The sequence below is a fragment of the Gopherus evgoodei genome, chromosome 17 (assembly GCF_007399415.2).
Source record: "Gopherus evgoodei ecotype Sinaloan lineage chromosome 17, rGopEvg1_v1.p, whole genome shotgun sequence".
Taxonomy (NCBI): domain Eukaryota; kingdom Metazoa; phylum Chordata; order Testudines; family Testudinidae; genus Gopherus; species Gopherus evgoodei.
In genome coordinates this window covers 6497273-6519612 of record NC_044338.1, presented here as the reverse complement: position 1 = coordinate 6519612, position 22340 = coordinate 6497273, and the positions used below count along the sequence as shown (strand labels likewise).

Sequence of the window (22340 nt, the reverse complement as noted above, 5' to 3'; positions counted from 1 at the left end):
TTATTTATTTTGTATATATATTTATTTAACAATATTTTTAAAGCTTTTTTTTTTTTTAACAAGGCAAAAAAGGAGCTCAACCCATTTTTCCGAAAAGGAGGAGTAACCATCTTCAAACAATTAGTGTAACATAAACATTACACTTAACATTGGAAAAGAACCTGCTTTAGCCTGCTGATGAAGGGTTTTCTTCCCCCTGTGTCCTTGTATGCATGTTTGCATTCTCATTAAGTATTCCCATGTGGAGGTGTTAATCTTTTAGAAGTATAGTTTGGAGAAAAAGTTGCTTTAATTTTTTTCACTGAAAGTTATTGTGAAATTTGGTAGAGGAACATTTAAATGTAACCTTTAAAAAAATTTTTTTTTTCAGTTAAGTCAAAATCCAGAATTATCTATGTCTGACTGGAAGATGCCCTTTCTTAGTAGTCTAGTTCCACAGTTCATTTGAGGTACATAGGCCTCTGGTCTTGCAAAGATTTATGAATGTACCTATCTTGAAACTACTCATGGGAATAAAATTACATACATGCATGAGTTTTTGCAGGATCAAAGCCTTTTATTTCCTCTCTTGTGTTGGGATCACAGATATTTTTTCTGTTTTTTTTTAAACTCCCTCTCATGTATTTTTTCAGTATATGAGAATTAAAATGAGATTTAGGCACAATAATTTGAAACATGAATGTGATTAAATATTATGATTGGGTGACCCAGTCTGAATGAACTTGAATCAGGTTCAAAAAGTTGGATTGATATTCTTTTCATTTTCCCCACTGCCTCTGCGCTTCCTGGTTTTGACCAGAACGAGCGGAGGCAATATCAAAATTCTGTATTTAAAAAAAAAAGACAATCCACTTCATCAGCCCACGAAAGCTTATGCCCAAATAAATTAGTTAGTCTCTAAGGTGCCACAGGGACTCCTTGTTGTTTTTGCTGATACAGACTAACACAACTACCACTCTGAAATCAGATACTGTGGTGATCCAGACTATATATACCTAGATAGCTTGGTCTCCCCTTTCAGAACTATTGTTTCGGGTTCTGCAAACGCAGATAGAGGTTACTGCATCAGTAACCCTCAGCTGAAATTTCTGAGGCTGTCTCAACAACTGTAAGAGTTAGAGACTTATTTAAAAAAAATTAAATCTTAGATTCTGGAAAACAAGAAGGCAGCAGAAATGAGGTGCCTGTATGCTGTGTCACTGCAAACCATCTCAGTGTGAACCCTTGTTGTTTATACCCTTGTAGGATATAGTCAGTATTGAAAGTCTCAGGAAATCTGTGCTCTCCGGAGTCAATTTGATTTCTGGATCAAAGACGCTTGGATACATTTTGGTTAAAGATGTGAATTTTTAGATGCTAGTCCTAGCCATACCTCCAGCTGTTCTCGTTTACCCAATATGAATCAGTATTTACATAATACAATAGAACTTTTACCCACATGCATTTTGGATTGTAGGAAACCAAGATGCAGTATGTTCTAAGATGAGCAGTTTTATTTGCTTGCAGATGAAAGTTAGGTTGTCTGCACTTTCTCTTTGATATTAAAGTGTAAACAGAAAAAAGGGCCTGAAAACAGCATTATCTCAGCCTAGAACAAATAAGTGTGGTGATAGCACTGGTGGGCTGATGGCCAGGGTCCTGTGTAATCTTTGAGGCTGGCGGACTTTTGCTTGTTCTGAGTTACAAACTGCTGTTATAACTGACCTCAGTCACTGTAGGTAAATAGACAGAATCATAAAAACATACCACCTTGTGCTGCCAAGAGACATATTTGCCCTTTTACAGAGAATGCAAAAATGTCTTTTAAACGTGATTTCAGAAAGTATGCTTAAGGTGAAGTTTCACTATATCCAGACAGCCAATCATTAAAATATTTTGCAGGCAGCTACCGCACATTTAATATAAATCTTTTTTTTTCCTGATATAGTAGTGTAGTAACAAATACTGAATCAGTCTGTTGAAGACAATATTTCTGGGAAATAATCTTGCCTGGGAACAATCTTTAAATATTAAAAAATGATTTAAAGTCGTTAATCATTCACTGATGAAACTTGCTGGTAGATAAAAATGCTGCCAGTTGAATGGAAGGATCTGTGCTCCACTTCTTAACTAGACTGTGAAGACAGAGCTCTAAAGAGTGACCTTTGTGAATGTAGTTACATTTTGTTATTACTGCGCTAACTACTCAGTCAGAGAGACATATAGAGTAGTTTGCCGTGGGCTTGAATTTGCCATCTTAACTCGCAGAGTTGAAATCAGTGGCATTCCTTGCAGAGTAAGGTACCCTTCAGGGTGAGGGTGGCAGAACTGGGCCCTGTGCATCTAGTAAAAATATTTTGGGATGTCCATGGTTTTATTTTTCTTTCATCTTCACCTGTTACTGTACAAAATCTTTAACTTTCTGGGAAAAAGTACAAACTAGCATTGACTAATTTTATATTGGCCCTGACTTCATCGTTGCTGTGTCAATGCCTTCTTCCCATATAAAACAATAAGACCCTTTGGTCATGTAGTTCAAATAATGGCGAACATTGCTGTCTGACATTATGTATAGCATTTACCCCAATGTCTCTGAAACTGAGAACATCTGGAGAAGCCAGTCACTGAGGAAGTGAATTGCAGACATGACAGGTTAAATTCCTATTGAGATAGTGCTGATCATGCTTTTCTGTTGTTTTACTTCACTATTCAGGTAGGAGACAATTCAATAAAGCTTGGAGAACTTTTCTTACCATTGCCAGTATGATAAGTTATTAGTACAAGTAAAAGGCCCTAGACAGCACCAAGAAGATCAGAAAGTGTTCTGATAGCTTGTTTCTTGTAATTGTCATGAAAATATAATGTATGCAGTGTTATTGTAGCTGTGTTGGCCCCAGATGTTAGAGAGACAAGGTGGGTAAGGTAATATCTTTTATTGGACCAACTTCTGTTGGTGAGAGAGAGAAGCTTTCATGCTTACACAGAGCTCTTCTTCAGGATAAAAGATACTACCTCCCCCACTTTGTCCACCCCTGTGAAAATACAATACCAAACTGTGGACTGTAAGGTTAGTGTACTGAGTGTTGTGTTACGCTGAATATAGGTGCTACTGATTTTTAAATAAGTTGATTTTAATATAGCTGTAAGTACTGTAGGCACAGTTAGTACAGTATTAACTTTTTAAAGCCCTGGAGTATCTAGCCTGGACATGAGCTGTCAGTCATTTCCGAGGATAGTGATAAACAAGGTCAGCATCTGTCCATGTGATCATTTGTGTAATCAGCCTTACCTCCTAACTATCCTTTCTGTGTCAACTGTTTTGAAAATAATCAGTTTTCCAGGTGCTTCAGTAGACTTCCTTTTGTTTTGTTTCACATTAGGCTTGTGACATTTTATATATTTAGTCTAATTAAGATTGGATTTAAATTGCAGAGGAACAATGTCAAGGGGGTAAACCAGGAATGGTGGCAAGAAAGTTACCCTACTTCCTCGTTGCTGAACAAAAAGGAAAACCAAGCGTTATGTTTGTGTATGCCACTTACGATGCCCCAGAATCAAATCATTCTCTCTGGATTTTCAGAGACTCTGTGCATGTAACATTACCCTCTAATCACTGCATTCTTGGAGGATTAGCTTTATAGGGCCACTGGCAAATCATATAATGTGATCAAATTCCAGATACTACAATATTCATACTGCCCCGTAGTGTTTCTGAACCCAGAAGCAAGGTTTTCTGCTTCAGATTTCAGGAGGTTGGGCAGTCACAGTACACAAAACAGACAAATAAATCGGGGAGAAGTAAAAAAAAGTGGTGGACAAGGGAGAGAATTGAAGAGAGACAGGAGAAGGGAATAAGAATGGAGAGAAATGAAGGAAGGCGAGACAAAAAAGATCAAAAAAGTTACAAGAAGAAGAAATAGCGAGGACGGGGAAATAGTGTAACCAGAAAGGATGAGTGAAGCTAGAAAGGAGAGGATTCACTATATAATACATGGTCATTCAAAGCTTTCTTTCATTACGTATCAGTTTAGAAACCACTTCACTGACTGTTGTGTGCCCTTTCCTTTGCAAACACGGATGATTTCCTCCAAGGAGCTGTTACAATTTACCAGCATATTTGAAAGCATTGTTTAATTGACTCGGCTGGGAAAATAGTCTGCAGACACTTGAGTATAAACCAAGAGGAGAGCTAGCTGTTCCATAAAGTGACTGATTGCTAAATGAATAGATGCCACAACAAATATTTAACTAGAGCAGAAATAATTATGTCAGAGCCAACTTCAGTACCTCAAGGTTTGATTTAGAATTACTTGGACCAAGAAATGGGAAGGATTCCATGGTCATAAAGTCTGTTCTGTATTCTTCATAAACTTAAAGACCGAGGAGTGTGAGCAGTAGTAGTTGGATAGTGTACTTCATCATTACATCGGTAGTTATACTAGTAAGAAGAGGCGATAGCAGTTAAGCCAGACAGTAATGTAATCCCTCCAAGAGGTTACAGCCAGCAGCAGCACCTGCATGGCACTTTACAGCACCTTTTGGGTTGAGAAAATAATGGTTTGGCTCTGAGATGGTTCTGATGCTTCAACTGCTACCAGATGTGGGACAGTGGCTGGGCCTTAAATAAGTATTCCAAGAGAAATACTGAAACATTCTACCAGGAAATTCTGGTTTTGAATCAGCGGCGTTCCAAAGGATGTATGCAAGCTAGATATTCCATAAAACAAGCGCAAGAGTTTCAGGGAACATGCCCGGCTTCAAGAACCAGAGAGAACAGGGGAGTATTTTATTGACACGGGAGAACTGGATAGCCATATTTCATCAAGTGTTCTGCAGCTAATTCTGTGTTTAAACAGGAGATCAAATGAGCATTTATCCATCTAGCTATATATATGCAGTCACCCTTTCAGCCATGACTTGCCCATTTTTGTAAAGGGACTGCTCAGTGCACAAGAAACTCACTCCCCAGTACTGCAGGCAGGGAACGTGCTTTGTTCAGACACATAACAGAGTGTGGGGGAACACCCACAAACTAAACAAGTACTAAGGGAGGGGTGGAGCATGGTGCCAACCTATAATATTCTGAGAAACCATGTTTAACCCCTTGATGATCACTTCACTACACCCAGTGACTACATTCCTTTGCCTTAAATAAAAGACATATGTTATTAACCAAGGAGAAGGATCCTTGTGCCCCCCCCACCCACACCCAGTGATTTCTATGGAAGTCGGGGACGTGTTAGGCATGCTACTGGGTCCATAGTAATTGAGAGACCTAAGCCAACTAGATTGGGAAGAAATGGCATTAGAGCCAAGGAAAACCCTGGCATCCTCACAAAGAGCATTTAATATTGTAGCTTATATGTTTTTAAAATATATCTCGACTTTAAAGCTACCAGAACTAGCCCAAAACCAAGGCATATACGTTGTGTGTGTGTGTGTGTGTGTGTGAGAAATACAAAGAATTTAAAAATATAGGTGTGAATGTTGAATCTGATGCTGACCTTGAGTTACGGAGCAAACCCTGTGAGAGGTCTGCTGTACTTTTTACTTTATTAACATAAAGCTGTAAACATTATAGAGAATGGTTGATCTTCAGTATCCAAACATTACATCATAATTAACAGCAAATGTAGAAATATATTATAAATACATGGAAGAATAGTACATTAACCTAAAGAACAGCAATAAATTGCAACGCATAGCATAAACTTGCAAACCACTAATGGGGCACAGCGCAGTTTGTTTATAGTATGAGCAGTCAAGAACTCTGTGTAATGTACAGTAACAGTACAGTGGATAACAGCAGGCTCGACGTGATAATTTAAACTTCTTTCACAGATACACACAACTGATTTTGGAAGCAATTGGGAATGGGATTACACTTGGTCCGAACAGCATCCTGATGTTACCCTGCTCCTTTCCCTTCATCCATTGCTTATTGAAAAGAAGCTGAGGGTTCATTTAAATTGCACACAAAGATTTGTCATCTTGCTATGTGAAAATAAGATATTTAAGTAATGCCCATAAATGAAACTGCAAACGTACTATGATTTAAACTCTTCCAGTCTTCCAGTGTGCTGCTGCTTGCCTTATATAAGGGAAAGACAGACAATGCAGCTCTTGAAGTTGTAGGAGATATGTCATATGCAGAAAACACCAATCTGGTATCCAAAATATTTGCTTTTGTCCCTGGAGAGTAGGCTCTCTGCATATATTTTCTTTGACTCTTTGATAATTAATTTCTATCTCATTTGTGAGTAGCACTTCTTCGTTTATGGGTCTCCTTCATAGCAAAGCAACTGCAGCTCTTTGCTACCTGGTTTCTAAGTTTTCATCCTTTTCCACCATCGCTCATCCCAGCTGGTCACCGCTGTGTCATTGTTTGAGATGGAAGGTAGAGGTCATTTGCACTTTATTTTAAATGGAGCATTTAGACTGGTGCTACTGCAACCTCTTTTTCTCAACAGCAGGCACATGTACATGAAACTTCATAATTACTTCCTAATTTGTTTCCTGCATGTTGTCATGAGCTAGGATTTTGGCATTATTTGGATTGTTTTTTCCCCAGAATATAAAATGAGGAATGCGTGCTGAAAACTAATTTAGTATGAAATTGTGCGTTTTTTTTCTTGCTCAGTACAGTGATGTAAAGAGATTATGGTGAAATAAGTTAAAACAGATACCAAGGGGGGAGGGACTGAAGAGACACTTGCAAGGGGGAAAGTGTGTTTCTCAGGTGAGACTCAAAACAGTATCAGCTTATTCTAGTTGGCAGGAGCTGCAGAGGAGAAGACTCTTCCACCAAGAGCATGAGACTAGAGCAAGGCAGGGGAGACAAGTGTTGGATGTGTGGAGGCAGTGAACAGAAGAGTAGCAAGGAAGTTAATAGAGACTTCTGGAAACAATGAGGGGAGTTTTGATCTGAATCTGAAAATGAATAGCAAGTGCATTGAAGGTGTTAAAGGTGGGATGATCTGCTCAGATGTCTGGTATGCATAAGAGGGCAGGTATCATTGTGCATATTGAAGACAGGAAAATTAGATTTGAGGAGGCACAGAAAGAGTGATTTGAAATATAGCCTTCTTCCGTAATTGAGAATGGTATTTTGTATACAGTTCTTGTGTGTGATTCTGACATCTGGAAACTGCCTTCTTTTCTCATCCCGTGATTATGGGGTTTCTCTTCTTTTGGCTCTTGTTCTTTTGTATTGGGCTTCTAATCCATTTTGAGCAGTCTGTAAAGATGAAACTCCTTTTAGACAAACTAGGAGCTTTAAGTGCTCATGGAATGACTATATACCAGTAATACTAGATTCACCGACAGTGCGAAACCTGTCAGATTTCTAGGACTCTGTTTAACTAGATCATTAGCAGATCATTTGGCTATGTCACCGTAATTGAAAAAAACAGATGTGTAGTGGTATTTTTTGGTTTATCTATGTAAAGTTGATGAAACATTTTGTATAGTGACAGTCTGTCAGCCAAATATCTTGTCACACGTCACAATACTTAAATCCCTTTTTTATCTCAAAGGTTTCAGGGCTCAATTGCAAACTTACACTTTGAATACTTGCTGCTTTTTTCTGGAATATTTGGATTGCATTTCTGGAATATTTGTCAAGATTTTATCAGTGTTTACTCCAATTTGAGTACCTAGTGTATTGTAAAACTGGCTTTTCTGAAAGCTTGAAGAATTTTATTTAGCTTATGCTGTTAATAGTAAAATGAAAGCTAATCCTTCACCTATATGTTTGTGTGCCATGTTAAATCCCATTCATGTACATACCTCTTTTTATCCAGCTTTTATTTTTTAAAACATTTTTACGAAAATTGTTTTAGGACTTTTCTATGGTAAATTAAACAAAATTTTTTGTTTTCGTGAGTAATCTGGCAATATGGTGTTGCACCACAAAGTGTGTTCCCTTTCATGAAGCATTCCTGTAAAGGAGCAAGAATTTGCTTTCTATCACTGTGTTATGTAAAACCTACTTAGAAGAGAATTAAATTCTGTTGAGTTTTATTTCTTAGATCTATATAAAAGGTAACTACATCAGAGAGTGTTTTTAACTAATATATGTTTTACTTGCATCAGATCTAGAGATGATATTTAAGGAGAAGCTAAAACAAAGACTCATGCTTCTCAAATAGTTCACATTGTGAGAGTACTCCTATGCATAAAAGATATTTGAGCTAATCTGGTTCAGGAGGTCTTCCTTTTTTGTTAATGTCATAGGTTTTAACAACTGATTCATAAAAACTCTTTTCCCATGGTAGAGCGAAGCAATTTTAACTACAGTTGAAATAATTTTTCAGTGATCCTACAAATGGAGGTAGTGTTCTAGGTCAAAAATTTAAAAAATGGCCCCCGTTGTGAAACCTGGGGCCTGATTGTCATAGGTGCTTAGCACCTGCAGCTTCCATTGACTTCAACTGAAGTTGTGAGTGCTAGTGTGTCTGAAACTCAGGCCCAGTGTTTCTCAAATTGAGCATTAAAAACATATATATGTAGCAACAGCTTTTCAAATTTTTGACCATAGTGTTTAGGTGACAGTCAAACTCATGCATTTACAGTCAGAGCCAAGAAGTATTCAACTCCTGACACTCCTAGTCTTTTCTTCTAACCTCTAAACCACATCAAAATATTTGGCATGAATATACAATTTTGTTGATGATGACTTACTTCTTATTTGTCATGTTTCCTGAGAATTAAAAAGAGCAAGCAAATAATGGGTGCCTTGCCTGCTGTCAAACGTGCAGTTACAGTGCCTTCCTGAATGTTTTTGTTTGGGGGACCAAATTCAGTTAAAAAATTACATCAGGCTCCCATGGCTTTCTGAGGGATTTTGCACTGCAATTTGTTTTGTTGATTTGGACCCTTAGAAGAAAAGTTTCAGGACACTTTTGAGAAATACTCAAAGTACTACTGAGGTCTCTTCCAACTCTAATCTTCTTCAAGGTGATTCAAGGTGTGGGATTGTGTTAAACGGTATTAAAGCAAAGATCGTTGGTTGCTGTTCACTAGAAATATAAAATTAAACTATTGACTTAAATAAGCCAAAGTTTAAGTTAAATGTTTTCTGTTCAGACTTGTCTCTTCAATTATAACATGATACCCAACTTGTTTCAGAAAGGCTGTGAAATGACACCTACATATCTATGTAACTGCATTTTTCCAGGTACAAGATATCTCCTTCAGCCATGACTGTCGTTGGGTGGTGGTCAGCACTCTTCGTGGCACTTCCCATGTCTTCCCCATCAATCCTTATGGTGGTCAGCCCTGTGTCCGCACCCACATGTCGCCCAGGGTGGTAAACCGCATGAGCCGTTTCCAGAAGAGTGCGGGGTTGGAGGAGATTGAGCAGGAGCTGACATCTAAACAAGGAGGCCGCTGCAGCCCTGTCCCAGGCCTGTCGAGCAGCCCATCTGGTTCACCTCTTCATGGTAAATCTCATTTTTCTTCTATGTTGTCTGGCACACCTATTCTGTTGAGTCACTGCGTTGCTTTTATAGTATCCCATGTTCAGTTGTCAGCAGTATCTGAAAAAAGAAAATATTGATTTCACTGTGGATTCCAGTAACACTGGATTCAAATAATCTGTATTTCCCCATACAGATGATGCTATTAAAAATGTCACTGTGCCTTGTATTAAACTGCTGCAAATACAGTAACTGAAATCTATATTAAAGTCTAAATTTACAGGGTACCTAGATATTAAGGGGATAAGTCCCCTATAAATACTCAAGACAGAGTTTATCACTTAGAACCTACTTAAATAAACTATGGGGAAATCGACATTTTAATAGTCTCCATTGTAAATTAAAAGGTTTAGGGGCTTTAATGTTTCAGATTTTGTTTCACAGCTATCAAAAAGTCACTAATCTGGTCTACATTTAAATGCAGTTATCTAAAAATCTCATTGCTCATCAGACTGGATGGTCACGGAGCACATCTGGACATCCAGAAGATAAATATGTATTGTTTGTGGGGAAAACATGAAAACCTGGTGCAGTGAACATGACAGGACAGTGTTATGGTGCTGTTTTTTCCCCCTTAGTGTTTTTTTTTTGTTTTAACAGTGTGATTGATAAATTTACAAAAAAGAAAAAGCCTTCAATAATTGCATTTCCACATCCACTCTGATGATGTGTTGCTCTTGGGAGCCATGAACCGGGAACGGTATAGAAACCATATAGAAAGCAAAGTCCACCCACAGGGAAATCAAAACTTTTGGGGTGTAATTATAATAGTATCCACAGTCCTAGTTACCCTCCGTTTCTTCCTCTCTGCCCTAGGCAGGGAGCTTTGGAACCATCTGTTCATTTTTGCCCTTCTCTTTGATGGTGTAATTTGTTGGTTTGCTGATTGTTGTTTGGATTTAGAATGATTGCTGTTGATTCCTGTTGGTCCCTTGTAAATAGTGAGGGCCACAGGTTATTTTAATTTAACCAACCCAATATCAATCTAATTTTAAAAACTAGGGCCTGTTTGGGGCTCCTGTAGCTTCTCTCCCCTAATAGGAATAAGTCCCCTCTGCTGATGTGTAAGAGGAAACCTAGGTCTCTCTTATGGTGTCAGCAAGAGCAAGAGGTTAGAAAGGCTAGGAGACACCTCTTCAGCCAGTCTGAGGGTGTTTAAAGGGCCGGACAGATCATGAACACTAGTGGAAGGGTACAGTACAGTCACTTGTGACATCCTCACCCTTCCTGCCTTCATGGTTGCCCTCTGTGCCATTAGAATAATCCTTGTGGGATTCTTGACACATAGAGACCTTCTCAGTGCCTGTTGTTTTTAGGGGAATGAGCGCTCCTTCACAGTCTAAAAGTTCAGTTTTTTCCCTTTTGGGGCTTCTCCGATGTGGCGGGATTTATTGATTAAAAACCTTGCCCCTATGAATAGCATTTCCTTTATTGCTATTACAGGAGCACCTATCATGATCCTGACGTCCTGGGATAGTCCAGAGGTGGTCAGAAATATCTGTGCCTTCCGATTCCTCCTAGATATATTTATACATACACAGTTATAGCCTATTCTTCTCATTACCACACAGCAGTTCAGTGTGACATGCTTGAAGCAGACACCAGATTGCTGTAAATAATTATTGTAACACATCCAGTCATTTTAAACAATTGACGTCGTATAGAGAACAGGAAGGAACTCTCAACTTCTGTACCTTTCATCCATCTGAGTCTGTTTTTTGTCAAGAGAAATTACAGTAGGTTGTGTCTTTACCGATTTGAAGTTTTAAATAAATTTAGCATTTGATATTCAAAAAGAAACTAAGAGGTTTCATTTGGGTTTGATTAGTATGCCCAGAGACTTCTGTAATGGGCAGATTTTCTGACTGGAGAAAAAGCTAACATATTCACACCACAGCGTGGTGATATTTCCAAAGAAACAGAGGCCAGGTGTTTCAAAAGTGACTTGTGAGTTTCAGTGCTTCTATTTGTAGGTGTTTGTTTCAAGACATCTTTAGTAGGGCCTGATTTATATGTTTGAAAATCAGGCCCTGTTCAGGCATCTTCAGTTGGGTGCTCAAAATTTAGGCACTCAGAAAACACTACTTGCTTCTGAAGATCTTGGCCAAGATGTTTAAGTAAATATATCCATCAGTCTCTTAACATTTCTTAGAAGCCTCAGATTATGGATTCACTGAAATTATACACAAACCCTCATATACCTAATTTGAAAATGTTCTGTGAAAGTTATAAGCAGTTGTATTGAATCATTACTTTAAAAAAATGAAAGGATTCTCTTAATTTAGATAAGTGCTGAGTTAGTGAGATGTGTTCCAGAAATGTGGAAGAGAAACCTTTATCATAACAACAGTCTGGGTGTCACTGCAGTCAAAGTTATGGCAAGGCGAGTCAGTTGGCAAAAGATTAGCAACTTGTATTGCCACATGGAGGTCCTAGTGCAGCCTTTCATTCCTAAAGCTTAGGTAGGGATGGAGAATGTTGGGAAACGGGGATTGGAAGAAGGAGGGTGAATGAGGAATTGGGGCTAGTATCTCATTAGCCCCTTTTCGTAGTTTGAGGAAAGAGGTATGACAATCTGGAGAGAATTGACCCTGTCAGCACTGGTTCTCCACTTGTGAGGTAACTCCCTTTCCTTCATGTGTGAGTATAATAATGCCTGCATCTGTAATTTTCACTCCATGTATCTGAAGAAGGGGGGGTTTTTACCCACGAAAGCTCATGCCCAAATAAATCTGTTAGTCTTTAAGGTGCCATCGGATCCTTGTTTTTTATCTCTCTTGACTGTGTGTGTACTTTACTTAGGGGTCTGTCTAAGGAAGGAACCAGGGATACTGTTCGATGCTGAAAGGTTGGTGGTTTGCTGTACTGAACAGGAATGGTGTGTGTCACCAGCGAGATGTGGGTAGGCATGTGGAAAGAACGCTGCAGCCTTTTACAAGAAAGCAAAAGCCTTTAAAAAGTCTTATGCTCCTCTTGCTTCTCCACCTGCCACCCTCCATGCCACCAGCTGCTTAAGTCCACCTAATGCAATTAGTATGAGAGCATATAGTAACTGTGTAGTGTTAGGATGTGGTGTTTTTCTTTTTTTTTTTAAGTGAGATGGCTTGGTGACTGCTTAAATTTCTGGGCCTTACCTTGTTCTGTGTCAAAATTAGATACAAAATTTCAGACCGGAAGCAAATGTACATAAGTTTTTTTTAAATTAAATCTTAGAATTAAGATAAAATCAGTTTAGTTTTAAACAGGGTGACCAGATGTCCCAATTTTATAGGGACAGTCCCTATTTTGGGAGCTTTTTGTTACATAAGCACCTATTAGGTCCCACCCCCTGTCCCGATTTTTCACACTTGCTATCTGGTCATCCTAGTTCTAAATTATAGGGATTGGGAAACCATTGTCTTATTTTTATATGTTTTTGTTGTGCCTATTTACAGTTCGAAAAGTACTTAGGTGTGGAACTAAAGGATACAGATGGTTGATCTGTATTATGTGCCTTTTAAAGACTTTTATTATATACTTGAAAAACATAATTAACTGAAGTTCACAATGACTTTCATTGCAAGGATTTGGTACACATGTGTGGCAGCTGGATTAACAGAAAACTGTGATGACTATTTTAATCCACAAACTAAGAAGGATTTAGAATCGTAACAGCTCCTTGGTATAATGTACTGTTAAATAGAGGGATATTATGCACTGTTTTCATTTGAATGAGTTAGTGTTGTCTCATGGCTCATGTGAAGTCTAGTGGTTAGAGCAAAAGAGTGGTCTTTGGGTTCTATACCTTGCTCTACCGGTAACTTGCTGTGACCCTGAGAAAGTTACTTAGCTGTATGTAAATTTCCCCCCATCTGTAAAATGAGAATAATAATCTGTTTTAAGGGTGTAGGGTTTAATTAATGTTTGTAAATTACTTTGAGCTCCTCTGCTGAAAGATGCTCTTTAAGTTAAAAATAATCATATTTAATTTAATTCTGGGCTTCTGCAAAAGAGACAATATGGGAAGGAAGTATGTAATTCAGAGTTAGTTAAAAACCACAGTAAATTATAAATTAGAACTCTCTTCTTATTTTGTATTAGCCATATCCTGGGTGAAGAACTTGTATATGTTGAGCATTTAACATAGCTGCTTATGTACAGATGTCACAGTAAGTGTTGTTTTACTTATTGTTGATGAAATGAAAGATGGACAAACGGATTTTAGTACAGAATGCTATCCTTGTCAGTTGGCTTTTCTTGACTGTGCAATTGTGACATCATGATTTTAATGAAGGATCGCACGCAATTTAGAAATATTTGAGTAAGTTTTAAGATCTAGAAACTTGCATGGCACTTCAGTAAATGTGTAGACCGTTGCTGTTAATCCTTCTGTTAATACTTCTTTCATATTAAAATGGTATTGATATAATCCTACCCCGGAAGAATGGATTTTAGTGACCAAAAAGCCTGCACATTACCTTTTGATTGGACTAACAAAAGAATTATATTCCATTCACATTAACTTGAGCTTGCTTTTTATGGTTATAAATATTTTCTGAGCACAATCCTGGTAATTTTTTTCCAGATCGCTTTTTACTACTAGTGTTAAAACAAAAAAACCCAACTTGCCTTATGTATAGTCGAGAAACAATCTATTTACGGTTTATTCAGGACGATCTACAAATTGTTTACCCACACAATGTAAACCTTTGTTAGGGTGGGATTCATCTCTAAATGAATCATGTTTTGGCTTTACTCTTGTTTGCCTGTGCTCCTTTTTAGCAGAATGAAGTAAAGGAAACTGTTTACTAAGAGTTGATAAAGAGATATTTCCTTTGCACCTTTTATAGCCAACACAGATTTTGTTTAGGTTATTTTATCTGCTAATCCACCCATGGTGTATTTTTGTCATTCAGTTGGGTTGCCAGAGAGTGTTGTCAGTGATACCAGAGTTAAGTTAATGTCCTTTTATGGGCTTTTACTATTATAGGACTATTGTGACATCAGTGGACTGAAAGAGCAGAATTGGGTCTTGCATAGCTGTTTCCTATGTGTGACATGGGAATGATAACACTCACCTGTCTCACAGGCACACTGTGTGGGTTACCTCGTTAAATAGTTAAGGGCAAATTCTGCCCTTGATTACACATGTGCAGCTCCTGTTAGCTCCAGTGGCAGCTGTGTGTACGTGCCCAAGGGCAGCATTTAGCCCTAAAGTGTTAATGCTTCCCTTTGAAAATGGAAAGCCTTTATGCAGCTGCTCAACGTTATTATCATCTAGTGTAAAAATTACAATATAGTATATACTTTATTTTTTTCACCCCACTGACACTAAGTTAAAGGTCTTGTTTAACCTACTCATGGCTTTTTGCTTTTGTTGATCAGCGATTTTCCTGAGCGAGACCACATCACAAGTGTAAACATAAATTAACCACACATTTGAGCCTTATACTGTGCAGTTCCACCTACTTAGAAAAATCAATAATAATATGATGATTCTTGAGTTGGTTTTCTCTGTATCATTTAATTGTGTATTGAAGTTTTTCATTTGGATTTTGTAGTTTTTGCCAAAAAATCAATCATACACAGATTGGTTCTGTTTTAAATTTTACGCCTCAGCTGAAATACAGTACATAAATTTAGAACTGAGGAAAACAGGTCTTATACATACATGGATTTGACTGTTTAGAAACATTCTACATTGTACAGAATAATCCATTTTCCACTGTAAAGTCTTTTTTATTTGTATTTATTTTTTAAGACAGTAGGTCTTCTCACACATGCCTGTCTCTTCTTTCATTTGTAGTAGTTGCGGTATCATTAAAGGCAAAATCCAACAGTCTGATAAACATACACATCTCAGATGCTTTAAATATTTCCATGTCACTTTTCACTATTTCCCAGAGTGAAACTCTTTTTTATTAGAAGAATTCTTATGGGAAAGCAGAGTTGAAAGGAGTGACATCATCAAGCCTTCCTGAAAAACAGATTGGTTTCCTTTAAGTAACACTCACTTGAGAAACCACCTATTTAGAGAGAGGCAGACAAAAATAGTTTGAAAGAAAATTAGCTGTAGAATAACTTAAAGCACTGGAGGGCAATTCCCTTCGAAGTTTAACTTAGTCGCCAGCACTATAAACATGAATCAAAAGCAGCCTATTTGAAATGTCTCTTGTAGGCTTTTATTTTGTCTTCCTGTAAATTATAGCCTTTATTGGGTACAAATAGTTTTTGTAAATTCACAGATACACTAAAGAACACATAGTGTGGGCCTGACTCTTTATCCATTTGAAATGCCTATTCATTTGATGAATGCAAACAAGTCACTTTAGATCTGTATTGTAAGAAAATATTTTCCTCTTTAAATATGATTTCAGATCATTTATTTTCTAAATTTGCCTATGAATCCTAATTTCTATCTTCTTCACACAACCATTCTTTACATTGAGTGGCAGAAAGAAAGGCCTTCTCCTTTGAATTGAAATGGTTAATCGGACACCCTCTAGAGGGCGATGTTTTCTCAACTTTATTAGTGCAATGAATCCAGCTTCTCAGTGTATTCTGTTGATTTAGGTTGATGTTGTATGAATGCCATAGGAATATTCTGATCTATCTTCCCCATTACCTTGCCTGTCTATGAGTTGGAAACTTAGTTACATCCATTTGTTGATGTCTGAAAAGTTTTAAAAGAAATTATTTTACATGTGCCTTAGGAAGAATTTGCATCAGATTATAGTTCATTGTTTTATGTTTGCAAACACTCCAGGTGAACTACTTTTTAATATGCTTTTGGTTATCTTATATCTTTCGTACTATGCATGCCAAATGTCAGAAAAGCGGACCTTCTTTTCTTTTCCTATTAATGCAAAGGGGATTTATGTTGCAGTTGATGAGTGTTACCCAAGTAAATCCTTTGTGTACGAGTTGGAGACAGGACTACTTAAAATGTATCATGATTCGGTTCTTTACAAGTCTTCCTGTTCTGAGTGTGTTTGTAGAGGTAGGAAGATTTCTCTCCACCCGCTCTGCCCCCACCGTATTCTGGCAGTCTTGGATCACCTTGTAGTAATTTCCACACTGAGAGCTGGTGTAGGCCATTATGTTCTGGAAAACTCCAGGTGTTACACTGGATCTCTTGGCCAGGAACTTTGTACAGAAAGTACACAATACTCATCAGTTACAGTATGACAGCGGATTACACATTTAGAGTAGATGAGAGAATAGACTAGGAGATATGTGAATGGTTGTAAACTGTGAACACAAATTTAGGTACTGGGCAGCAGCTTTACGGGTTGTAAATAAGCTGTATTATAATAACGGATGAAGAATCAGTGAAGTGGATACGGCTGGTAGTATCTGCTGGGTCATTGCTGCCAGAGCCGTAGCAACAAAGAACGTGGCCCCCTCCAGACATATGTCCGGGGCCCCTTACAATGCAGAAACGATAAAAAACTGAACAACTAAATTAATAACATTTATCCGCCGACCGCCATTACGAACGCAAATACAAATTCTTTGAATGGGTCCAACTAAAATTCGAAACTGACCGACAGACAACTGATGTAGCCAATAGCACTATGATGTATCATAATGACTTCACGGTTTTGTCAGTAAAACCGACATGGATTGCGCAATAGCGTCAATAAATGTCACTTATCTAGTTATACCTTACATTTTTTTTTGCCACTTTTAGGGGCCCTGTTCCTTGCGGGGCCCCCTCCGGTCGGAGGGTATGGAGGGTGCTCGCTATGCCTCTGATTGCTGCAATGGACGCAAAAGCTCCATTACACCAGATGGAGAAAGTGGAGGATTGACAAGAGACCAAATTTTAACATAGCAGAGGGTCAGATAGGGATGTAGGCTGAGAAAATTATATCATGGGGGAGCATGATCATGAGGTGTTTTAGAGGGGTGCTTTTGTAGTGGGTATGGATGTGGATGGGGGAACAAGTGTAAATTTCAGAAAATGGGCAAATGTCTCATTTACATGTACATGTGAAAAAGGCACGTGGTAGCATTCTGAACGGACTGGAGTTTGGATGAGAACTACTTCAGGAGGGAATTGTCGTTACTGATGCAGGAAGTGACAAATGGATGACTGAGCAATTTAGCAGAGTAGGTGTCAAGGCATTGGGTGATGCAAACTGTGTTTTGGACATTTTTATAGGTGGACTTGCAGAGGAATAATGGCACAGCAGAGCGAGATGTCAGGGACAGAACTGAGAGATGGGAGAAAGGCTAGAGTTCAGAATGGCACTACAGTTATGAGAGTCCCATGGAAGTTTTCTTGCAAACGTGGATGGTCTCGGTCTTGGTGACATTAAAATAAAGAACATTTCTATAGAGTCATGTGCTGATTTGTCAGAGGCAGGCGAAGAGGGAGTAAATGAGTAAAATGGAGTTCTGCTCTGAAGTGACCCATTAAAATGGCACTACGAGGTTCTTTGTTTATTATTTCTATTTTCCCCCTCCATTATTTCCTATCAGATGTGCACAATTCACAAATAAAAAGATGTTTTTCTTATGAACTGAGCTGTAAAAGTCAAGTTTGATTGTTTTCTTCTTGTACATCACCAGTAATAAGCTTATCCTGCTGATTAAGCCCTCAGCGACACCCATTATCATCTGATTGTCTCTGATGGGGCTGCACATTTCTTACTGATTGAAACTTGGTGAACTATTATATCTGTGATGTACAAGAAGTAATAGAAGCCACAGCTTTGTAGACTCTGCAGGAGTAAAAAGTAGTGAAAATCTGTTGTTGTTACTATGGACAGTTGACGTGACTACACAAAGGGAGAGAGCTGTTGCGTAATGACTGATTACTTTTTTGTGTGGCTGCTTTTTAGAGCAGAACTGCATTTTAAAAGAAAGAATTGTGTGTCATCAGAATAAAAGCAATTGCCAAGTTTAAACTGTGAAATAATGTGCTTGGGTGAAAAGAAGTAGCTAGTGAAGGGCAGAGTACAGTGCCATAAGGGGCTTTATAGAGCAGTAGGTTAGTGTCAGAAGCACAGTTTACCACCAGAAGTAAAGAAACAGGGCTAAGAGTGAAACCAGCGGAGAAGACGAGCAGGACACCATGTTCTCAAGGATAATGTGGTTGATAATCTCAAATATTGCTTGGAAGTCAAGGAAGATGAGTAATTTGAGAGAGCTATGATCAGTACAATTAAGGAGTTCATTAACCACCTACAGAACGGTGTTTTCATTGCTGAGAAAGATGTAAAAGCCAAACTGGCATGAGGCACTGATGCAGCAGATGCTCTGGACATGAGAAGGCTGTTGCCATAATTTTGTAGAGAATGGGGTAAATTGGGTGTGAAAGGATATGAGGTACAGGTACAGTTGTTGAAGGTGGTGTTTTGATAGCTGAGGTTTTGATGAGGTATGGTGAGAGATTCTTGTTATATAGCTGTTTGTTGATGATGGCAGGTAGAGTGGGTGAGTTGTGGTGAGAAGAGAATAGGTGGTATGAGGTTCAGGAAATACCCTTCTCTGTTGGAACCCAGAGGAGGGCACTGGTGCAAACACTTCGTGCTTTCCCCAGCGATGTATTCCTTAGGGAAACAGCAGCCATCTCTTGCAGGGGCATGAAATATATAGCCCTTCAGCTTGTGGGGCTGCAGCAAACCCTGTATATTTGTTTATAATCAGTGATTGATTATGCAGTAAATGGGTGCTGATCTTGTTGTCGTGAATATTTTATTCTTAAGTATTTAAATCAACTATGCCTTTTTTGGAGCCTAAAAATGCAAACACTTTAGGGAAAGAACTGAAGTGTTAAGACTGGAAATAAAATATATTTGTGTCTTTTAAAAGGTTTATCTTCTTAAATGTGCTGATTTGGCTTTTTCTATTTGCTTACTCTTTGTGGGTTGTTAAAATCAGTTGCTTTTTTCCCATCTGAAGGAAATGCATCTTTGACACTTCTCATGACCTGAGTCATGATGCTGTCACAGAGCCAGAAAACATCCTTAGCAGTCATGGGTAAAAAAGCAGAGCTGATGAGGGTGTGTGCGGTGGGAGGGGAAGAGGAGGGAAGAAGGGGGAGGAGAGAGAGCAATTCTTGTGTTCCCCCCCCACAGTTTCAATATTCTGTGGGTTTTAGACAAGTGATTTTTGTTATAATTGTCCATGGATGATATTCTCAGGTTCTCATATGCAATGGTTATCAAAGCACATTGTTTTATAACTTAGAAGAAATAACGTGTATGCAACCTGGGTCAGATATCTGCCTAGAACTACTTTAAACATAATAATGTTTGTGCTAATTGCTGCAGACATAGTAGGGACCCGGGGGGAACATGGACATTAGTACAAGGAAAAAGTGGCAAAAAACCAGCCACAACTTTATTAACATACATAAATTGGCTTGGCAGAATTTGATTTTTTTTTTAATAATTTTGACAGATAATATCAATGCTTATTTTAAAGCATATTTTAATTTTGATAAATGTCAATTTTCACATTTTCAGGAAAATTATGGGAAGAGTGTAAGACAATCATTTATTTAATGACAGTAGACTTGGAGATTCAAAAAGCTAAATCCTTATAACCATTAAACATAAATTATATAAATAATAATAATATGGAGATGTACCTACCTCATAGGATTGGAAGGGAACCTGGAAGATCATAGAGTCCAGCCCCCTTGCCTTCACTAACAGGACCAAGTACTGATTTTGCCGCAGATCCCTAAGTGGTCCCCTGAAGGATTGAACTCACAACCTTGGCTTTAGCAGGCCAATGCGCAAACCACTGAGCTATCCCCGTAAATTGAATGTCAAAGTATACAAAGTAAATATCTTTAAGTCAAATTCTAAGCAGCATTTTTCTTACATTGACTACCTGTAAATTTTGATTGTTATTGATGGAGATTTTTTTGTCAGTTTGTGCATGCATGGTGAAATTGACAGTTACTGATATTTACCAGTAAAAATCGAATCCTTCCATGTCTGTATATAACTAACCCTTAATATTAGGTATCTGCTAGCTGAAAATTGGGGTGAGCATGCTTTTCTCTCTTCTTCCTGTACTCCACCCAATAAGTTTGTTCTCAACTGCCCACAGACAGGTCATCCAAGAGGCTACCAGGCCAATCACTTGCACATTCTAATGCAAAAGTGTCCCATGTCTCATGCTGAGGGACTTCGTTCTCCCACAGCCAAAACTCCAGTAGTTCCTAGTGATCAGTTTATTCTATTCCATGGGGCAGGGAAACCCCTTGCCTTCCAATGGCACCAGGACTAAGGACCCTCACTGTCTAACTTTTCCTATGTCATCCAAACTTCTTGCAAGGATCCACCAATACAAAGAGGCATTTAAATTTACACACACAAGGGAAAAATGGAAGAGAAGCAGCAACAGCAAGCATATGTCTGTCTCCCGAAGCCCTGCACCACTGATCCTGAGATACACTGCTATAAAACATCTACAGATGGACAAGAAAACTCAGTAAACGCAGTGATTCTGAATAACCAAGCCTGGAATCCATGACTCTGAGCAGAATTGTAGGCATGAATCCTGATATAGACAGAGTGGCAAGCAACTGGACCCCCTCCCTGGTGCAGGCTTTTACTGGAGATGATTCAGCCAATGGGAGGCCATTTTAGCTGATTTCCCTGGCAATCACCAATTGGGGTGAACCAGTTGAAGTGTCAGTGTTAGGGTCTGCTCTTGCCTCTGCAGGGAGCTATGAAGTCCACAGCTGGCTATCAGAGGGAGGGGGGTTTGTTTTTGTTTTTTCACTTCAGTGCAAGTTTTGCCCTAAGGATTGTAGGTTTGGACCAACAATATTTTCAGTTAAATGGACCCTGAAAGATTATTATGTAAAGATTTTGGTCCTGTTTCTTGATCTACTTTTAGATCTGTTTACAAAGCCGGTGCAAGCTTTTATTCATATCCCCCCTCTTCCCAAACCAAAAGCTTCAGTGCTTTTTTTTTTAATCCATGCAGCTTTGTCCTGTGTTCCAGGTGCAAGAAAGAGAGAGGGGGAAATTGTCACAGGAACAGGTCTTAGTTTCAAGTTTCCAGTGGGATATTTTATAAGAAGTTAGCTAAGATCAGGGATGTTTCTCTGACAGGAGATCTCACAACTGTTGACATGGGACTCCAAGTATATGCACAAGAGTACCAGGGCTACTTCACACACAACTGCCTGTGTCTGTGCATGTGCCTCCAAAGATTTCGCTTCCATCCAAAAAAAAAAAAAAAAAAGCATGTGCATAAGTAGGAGTATTGGCCACCTGTATATCACCAGCAGTTTGAGCACAGCTTGTACAGTTCCTGTGTGGTGGGTTCTAATCCCGAGCAGAGCTAGAGTTTTAAATGCTTCACCCTTAGGATAGATCTGCACTGCAGTTAAACCCCCCTGCCTGGCTCACAGGCTCACTGTTTAATTTCAGTGTAAATGGTCAGGCTGGAGTCTGGGCTCTAAGATCCTGCGAGGTGGGAGGGTCCCAGAGCTTGGGCTGCCTGCAGACCAACGTGTCTGTGTCACACTTAAATAGCCCCTACCCTGAGCCAGTCACAGATGTCTAATTGCAGTGTAGACATCTCCTTAGAGGAAGCTGAAGTGAATGGTGTAAATTCCTCCGTCCCTACCCTCAAGGACTAGAAAGAATTTGAGGGTTTCAGTGAGAGTAATTGAGGCAGTCAATGGTTTCCTGAAAGTGGAGATAGTGTAGGGAGGGAAGAAGTGGAGGCCTCAGATGGAGAGGGTGTGGATGTGGTGGGGAAATGCACCAATGGGTGCGGTGTAAAATCCTAGAAAGATTGGAGAGGTGATATCCAGGGCCTGAGGTGATATCCAGGGTAACTGAGGGTAGAGGAGTGTTTCTTTCCCCTGTGGCTGGAGACACTTGGACTGGTGCATGTGCCTCTCAGTGGAATGTTACGAGC

The 22340-nt window shown here is 38.8% G+C and overlaps 1 protein-coding gene across 8 annotated transcripts in view; it reads left to right on the top strand.

The window, feature by feature from the left end:
- BCAS3 (BCAS3 microtubule associated cell migration factor) overlaps positions 1-22340 on the top strand; it is a 488600-nt gene that overhangs the window by 153695 nt on the left and 312565 nt on the right. For all 8 annotated transcript variants that reach the window (XM_030537160.1, XM_030537161.1, XM_030537162.1 and 5 more), the window contains exon 15: positions 9158-9422. In XM_030537160.1, the coding sequence (XP_030393020.1) occupies positions 9158-9422 (265 nt within the window). The remainder of the gene's footprint in view (positions 1-9157; positions 9423-22340) is intronic.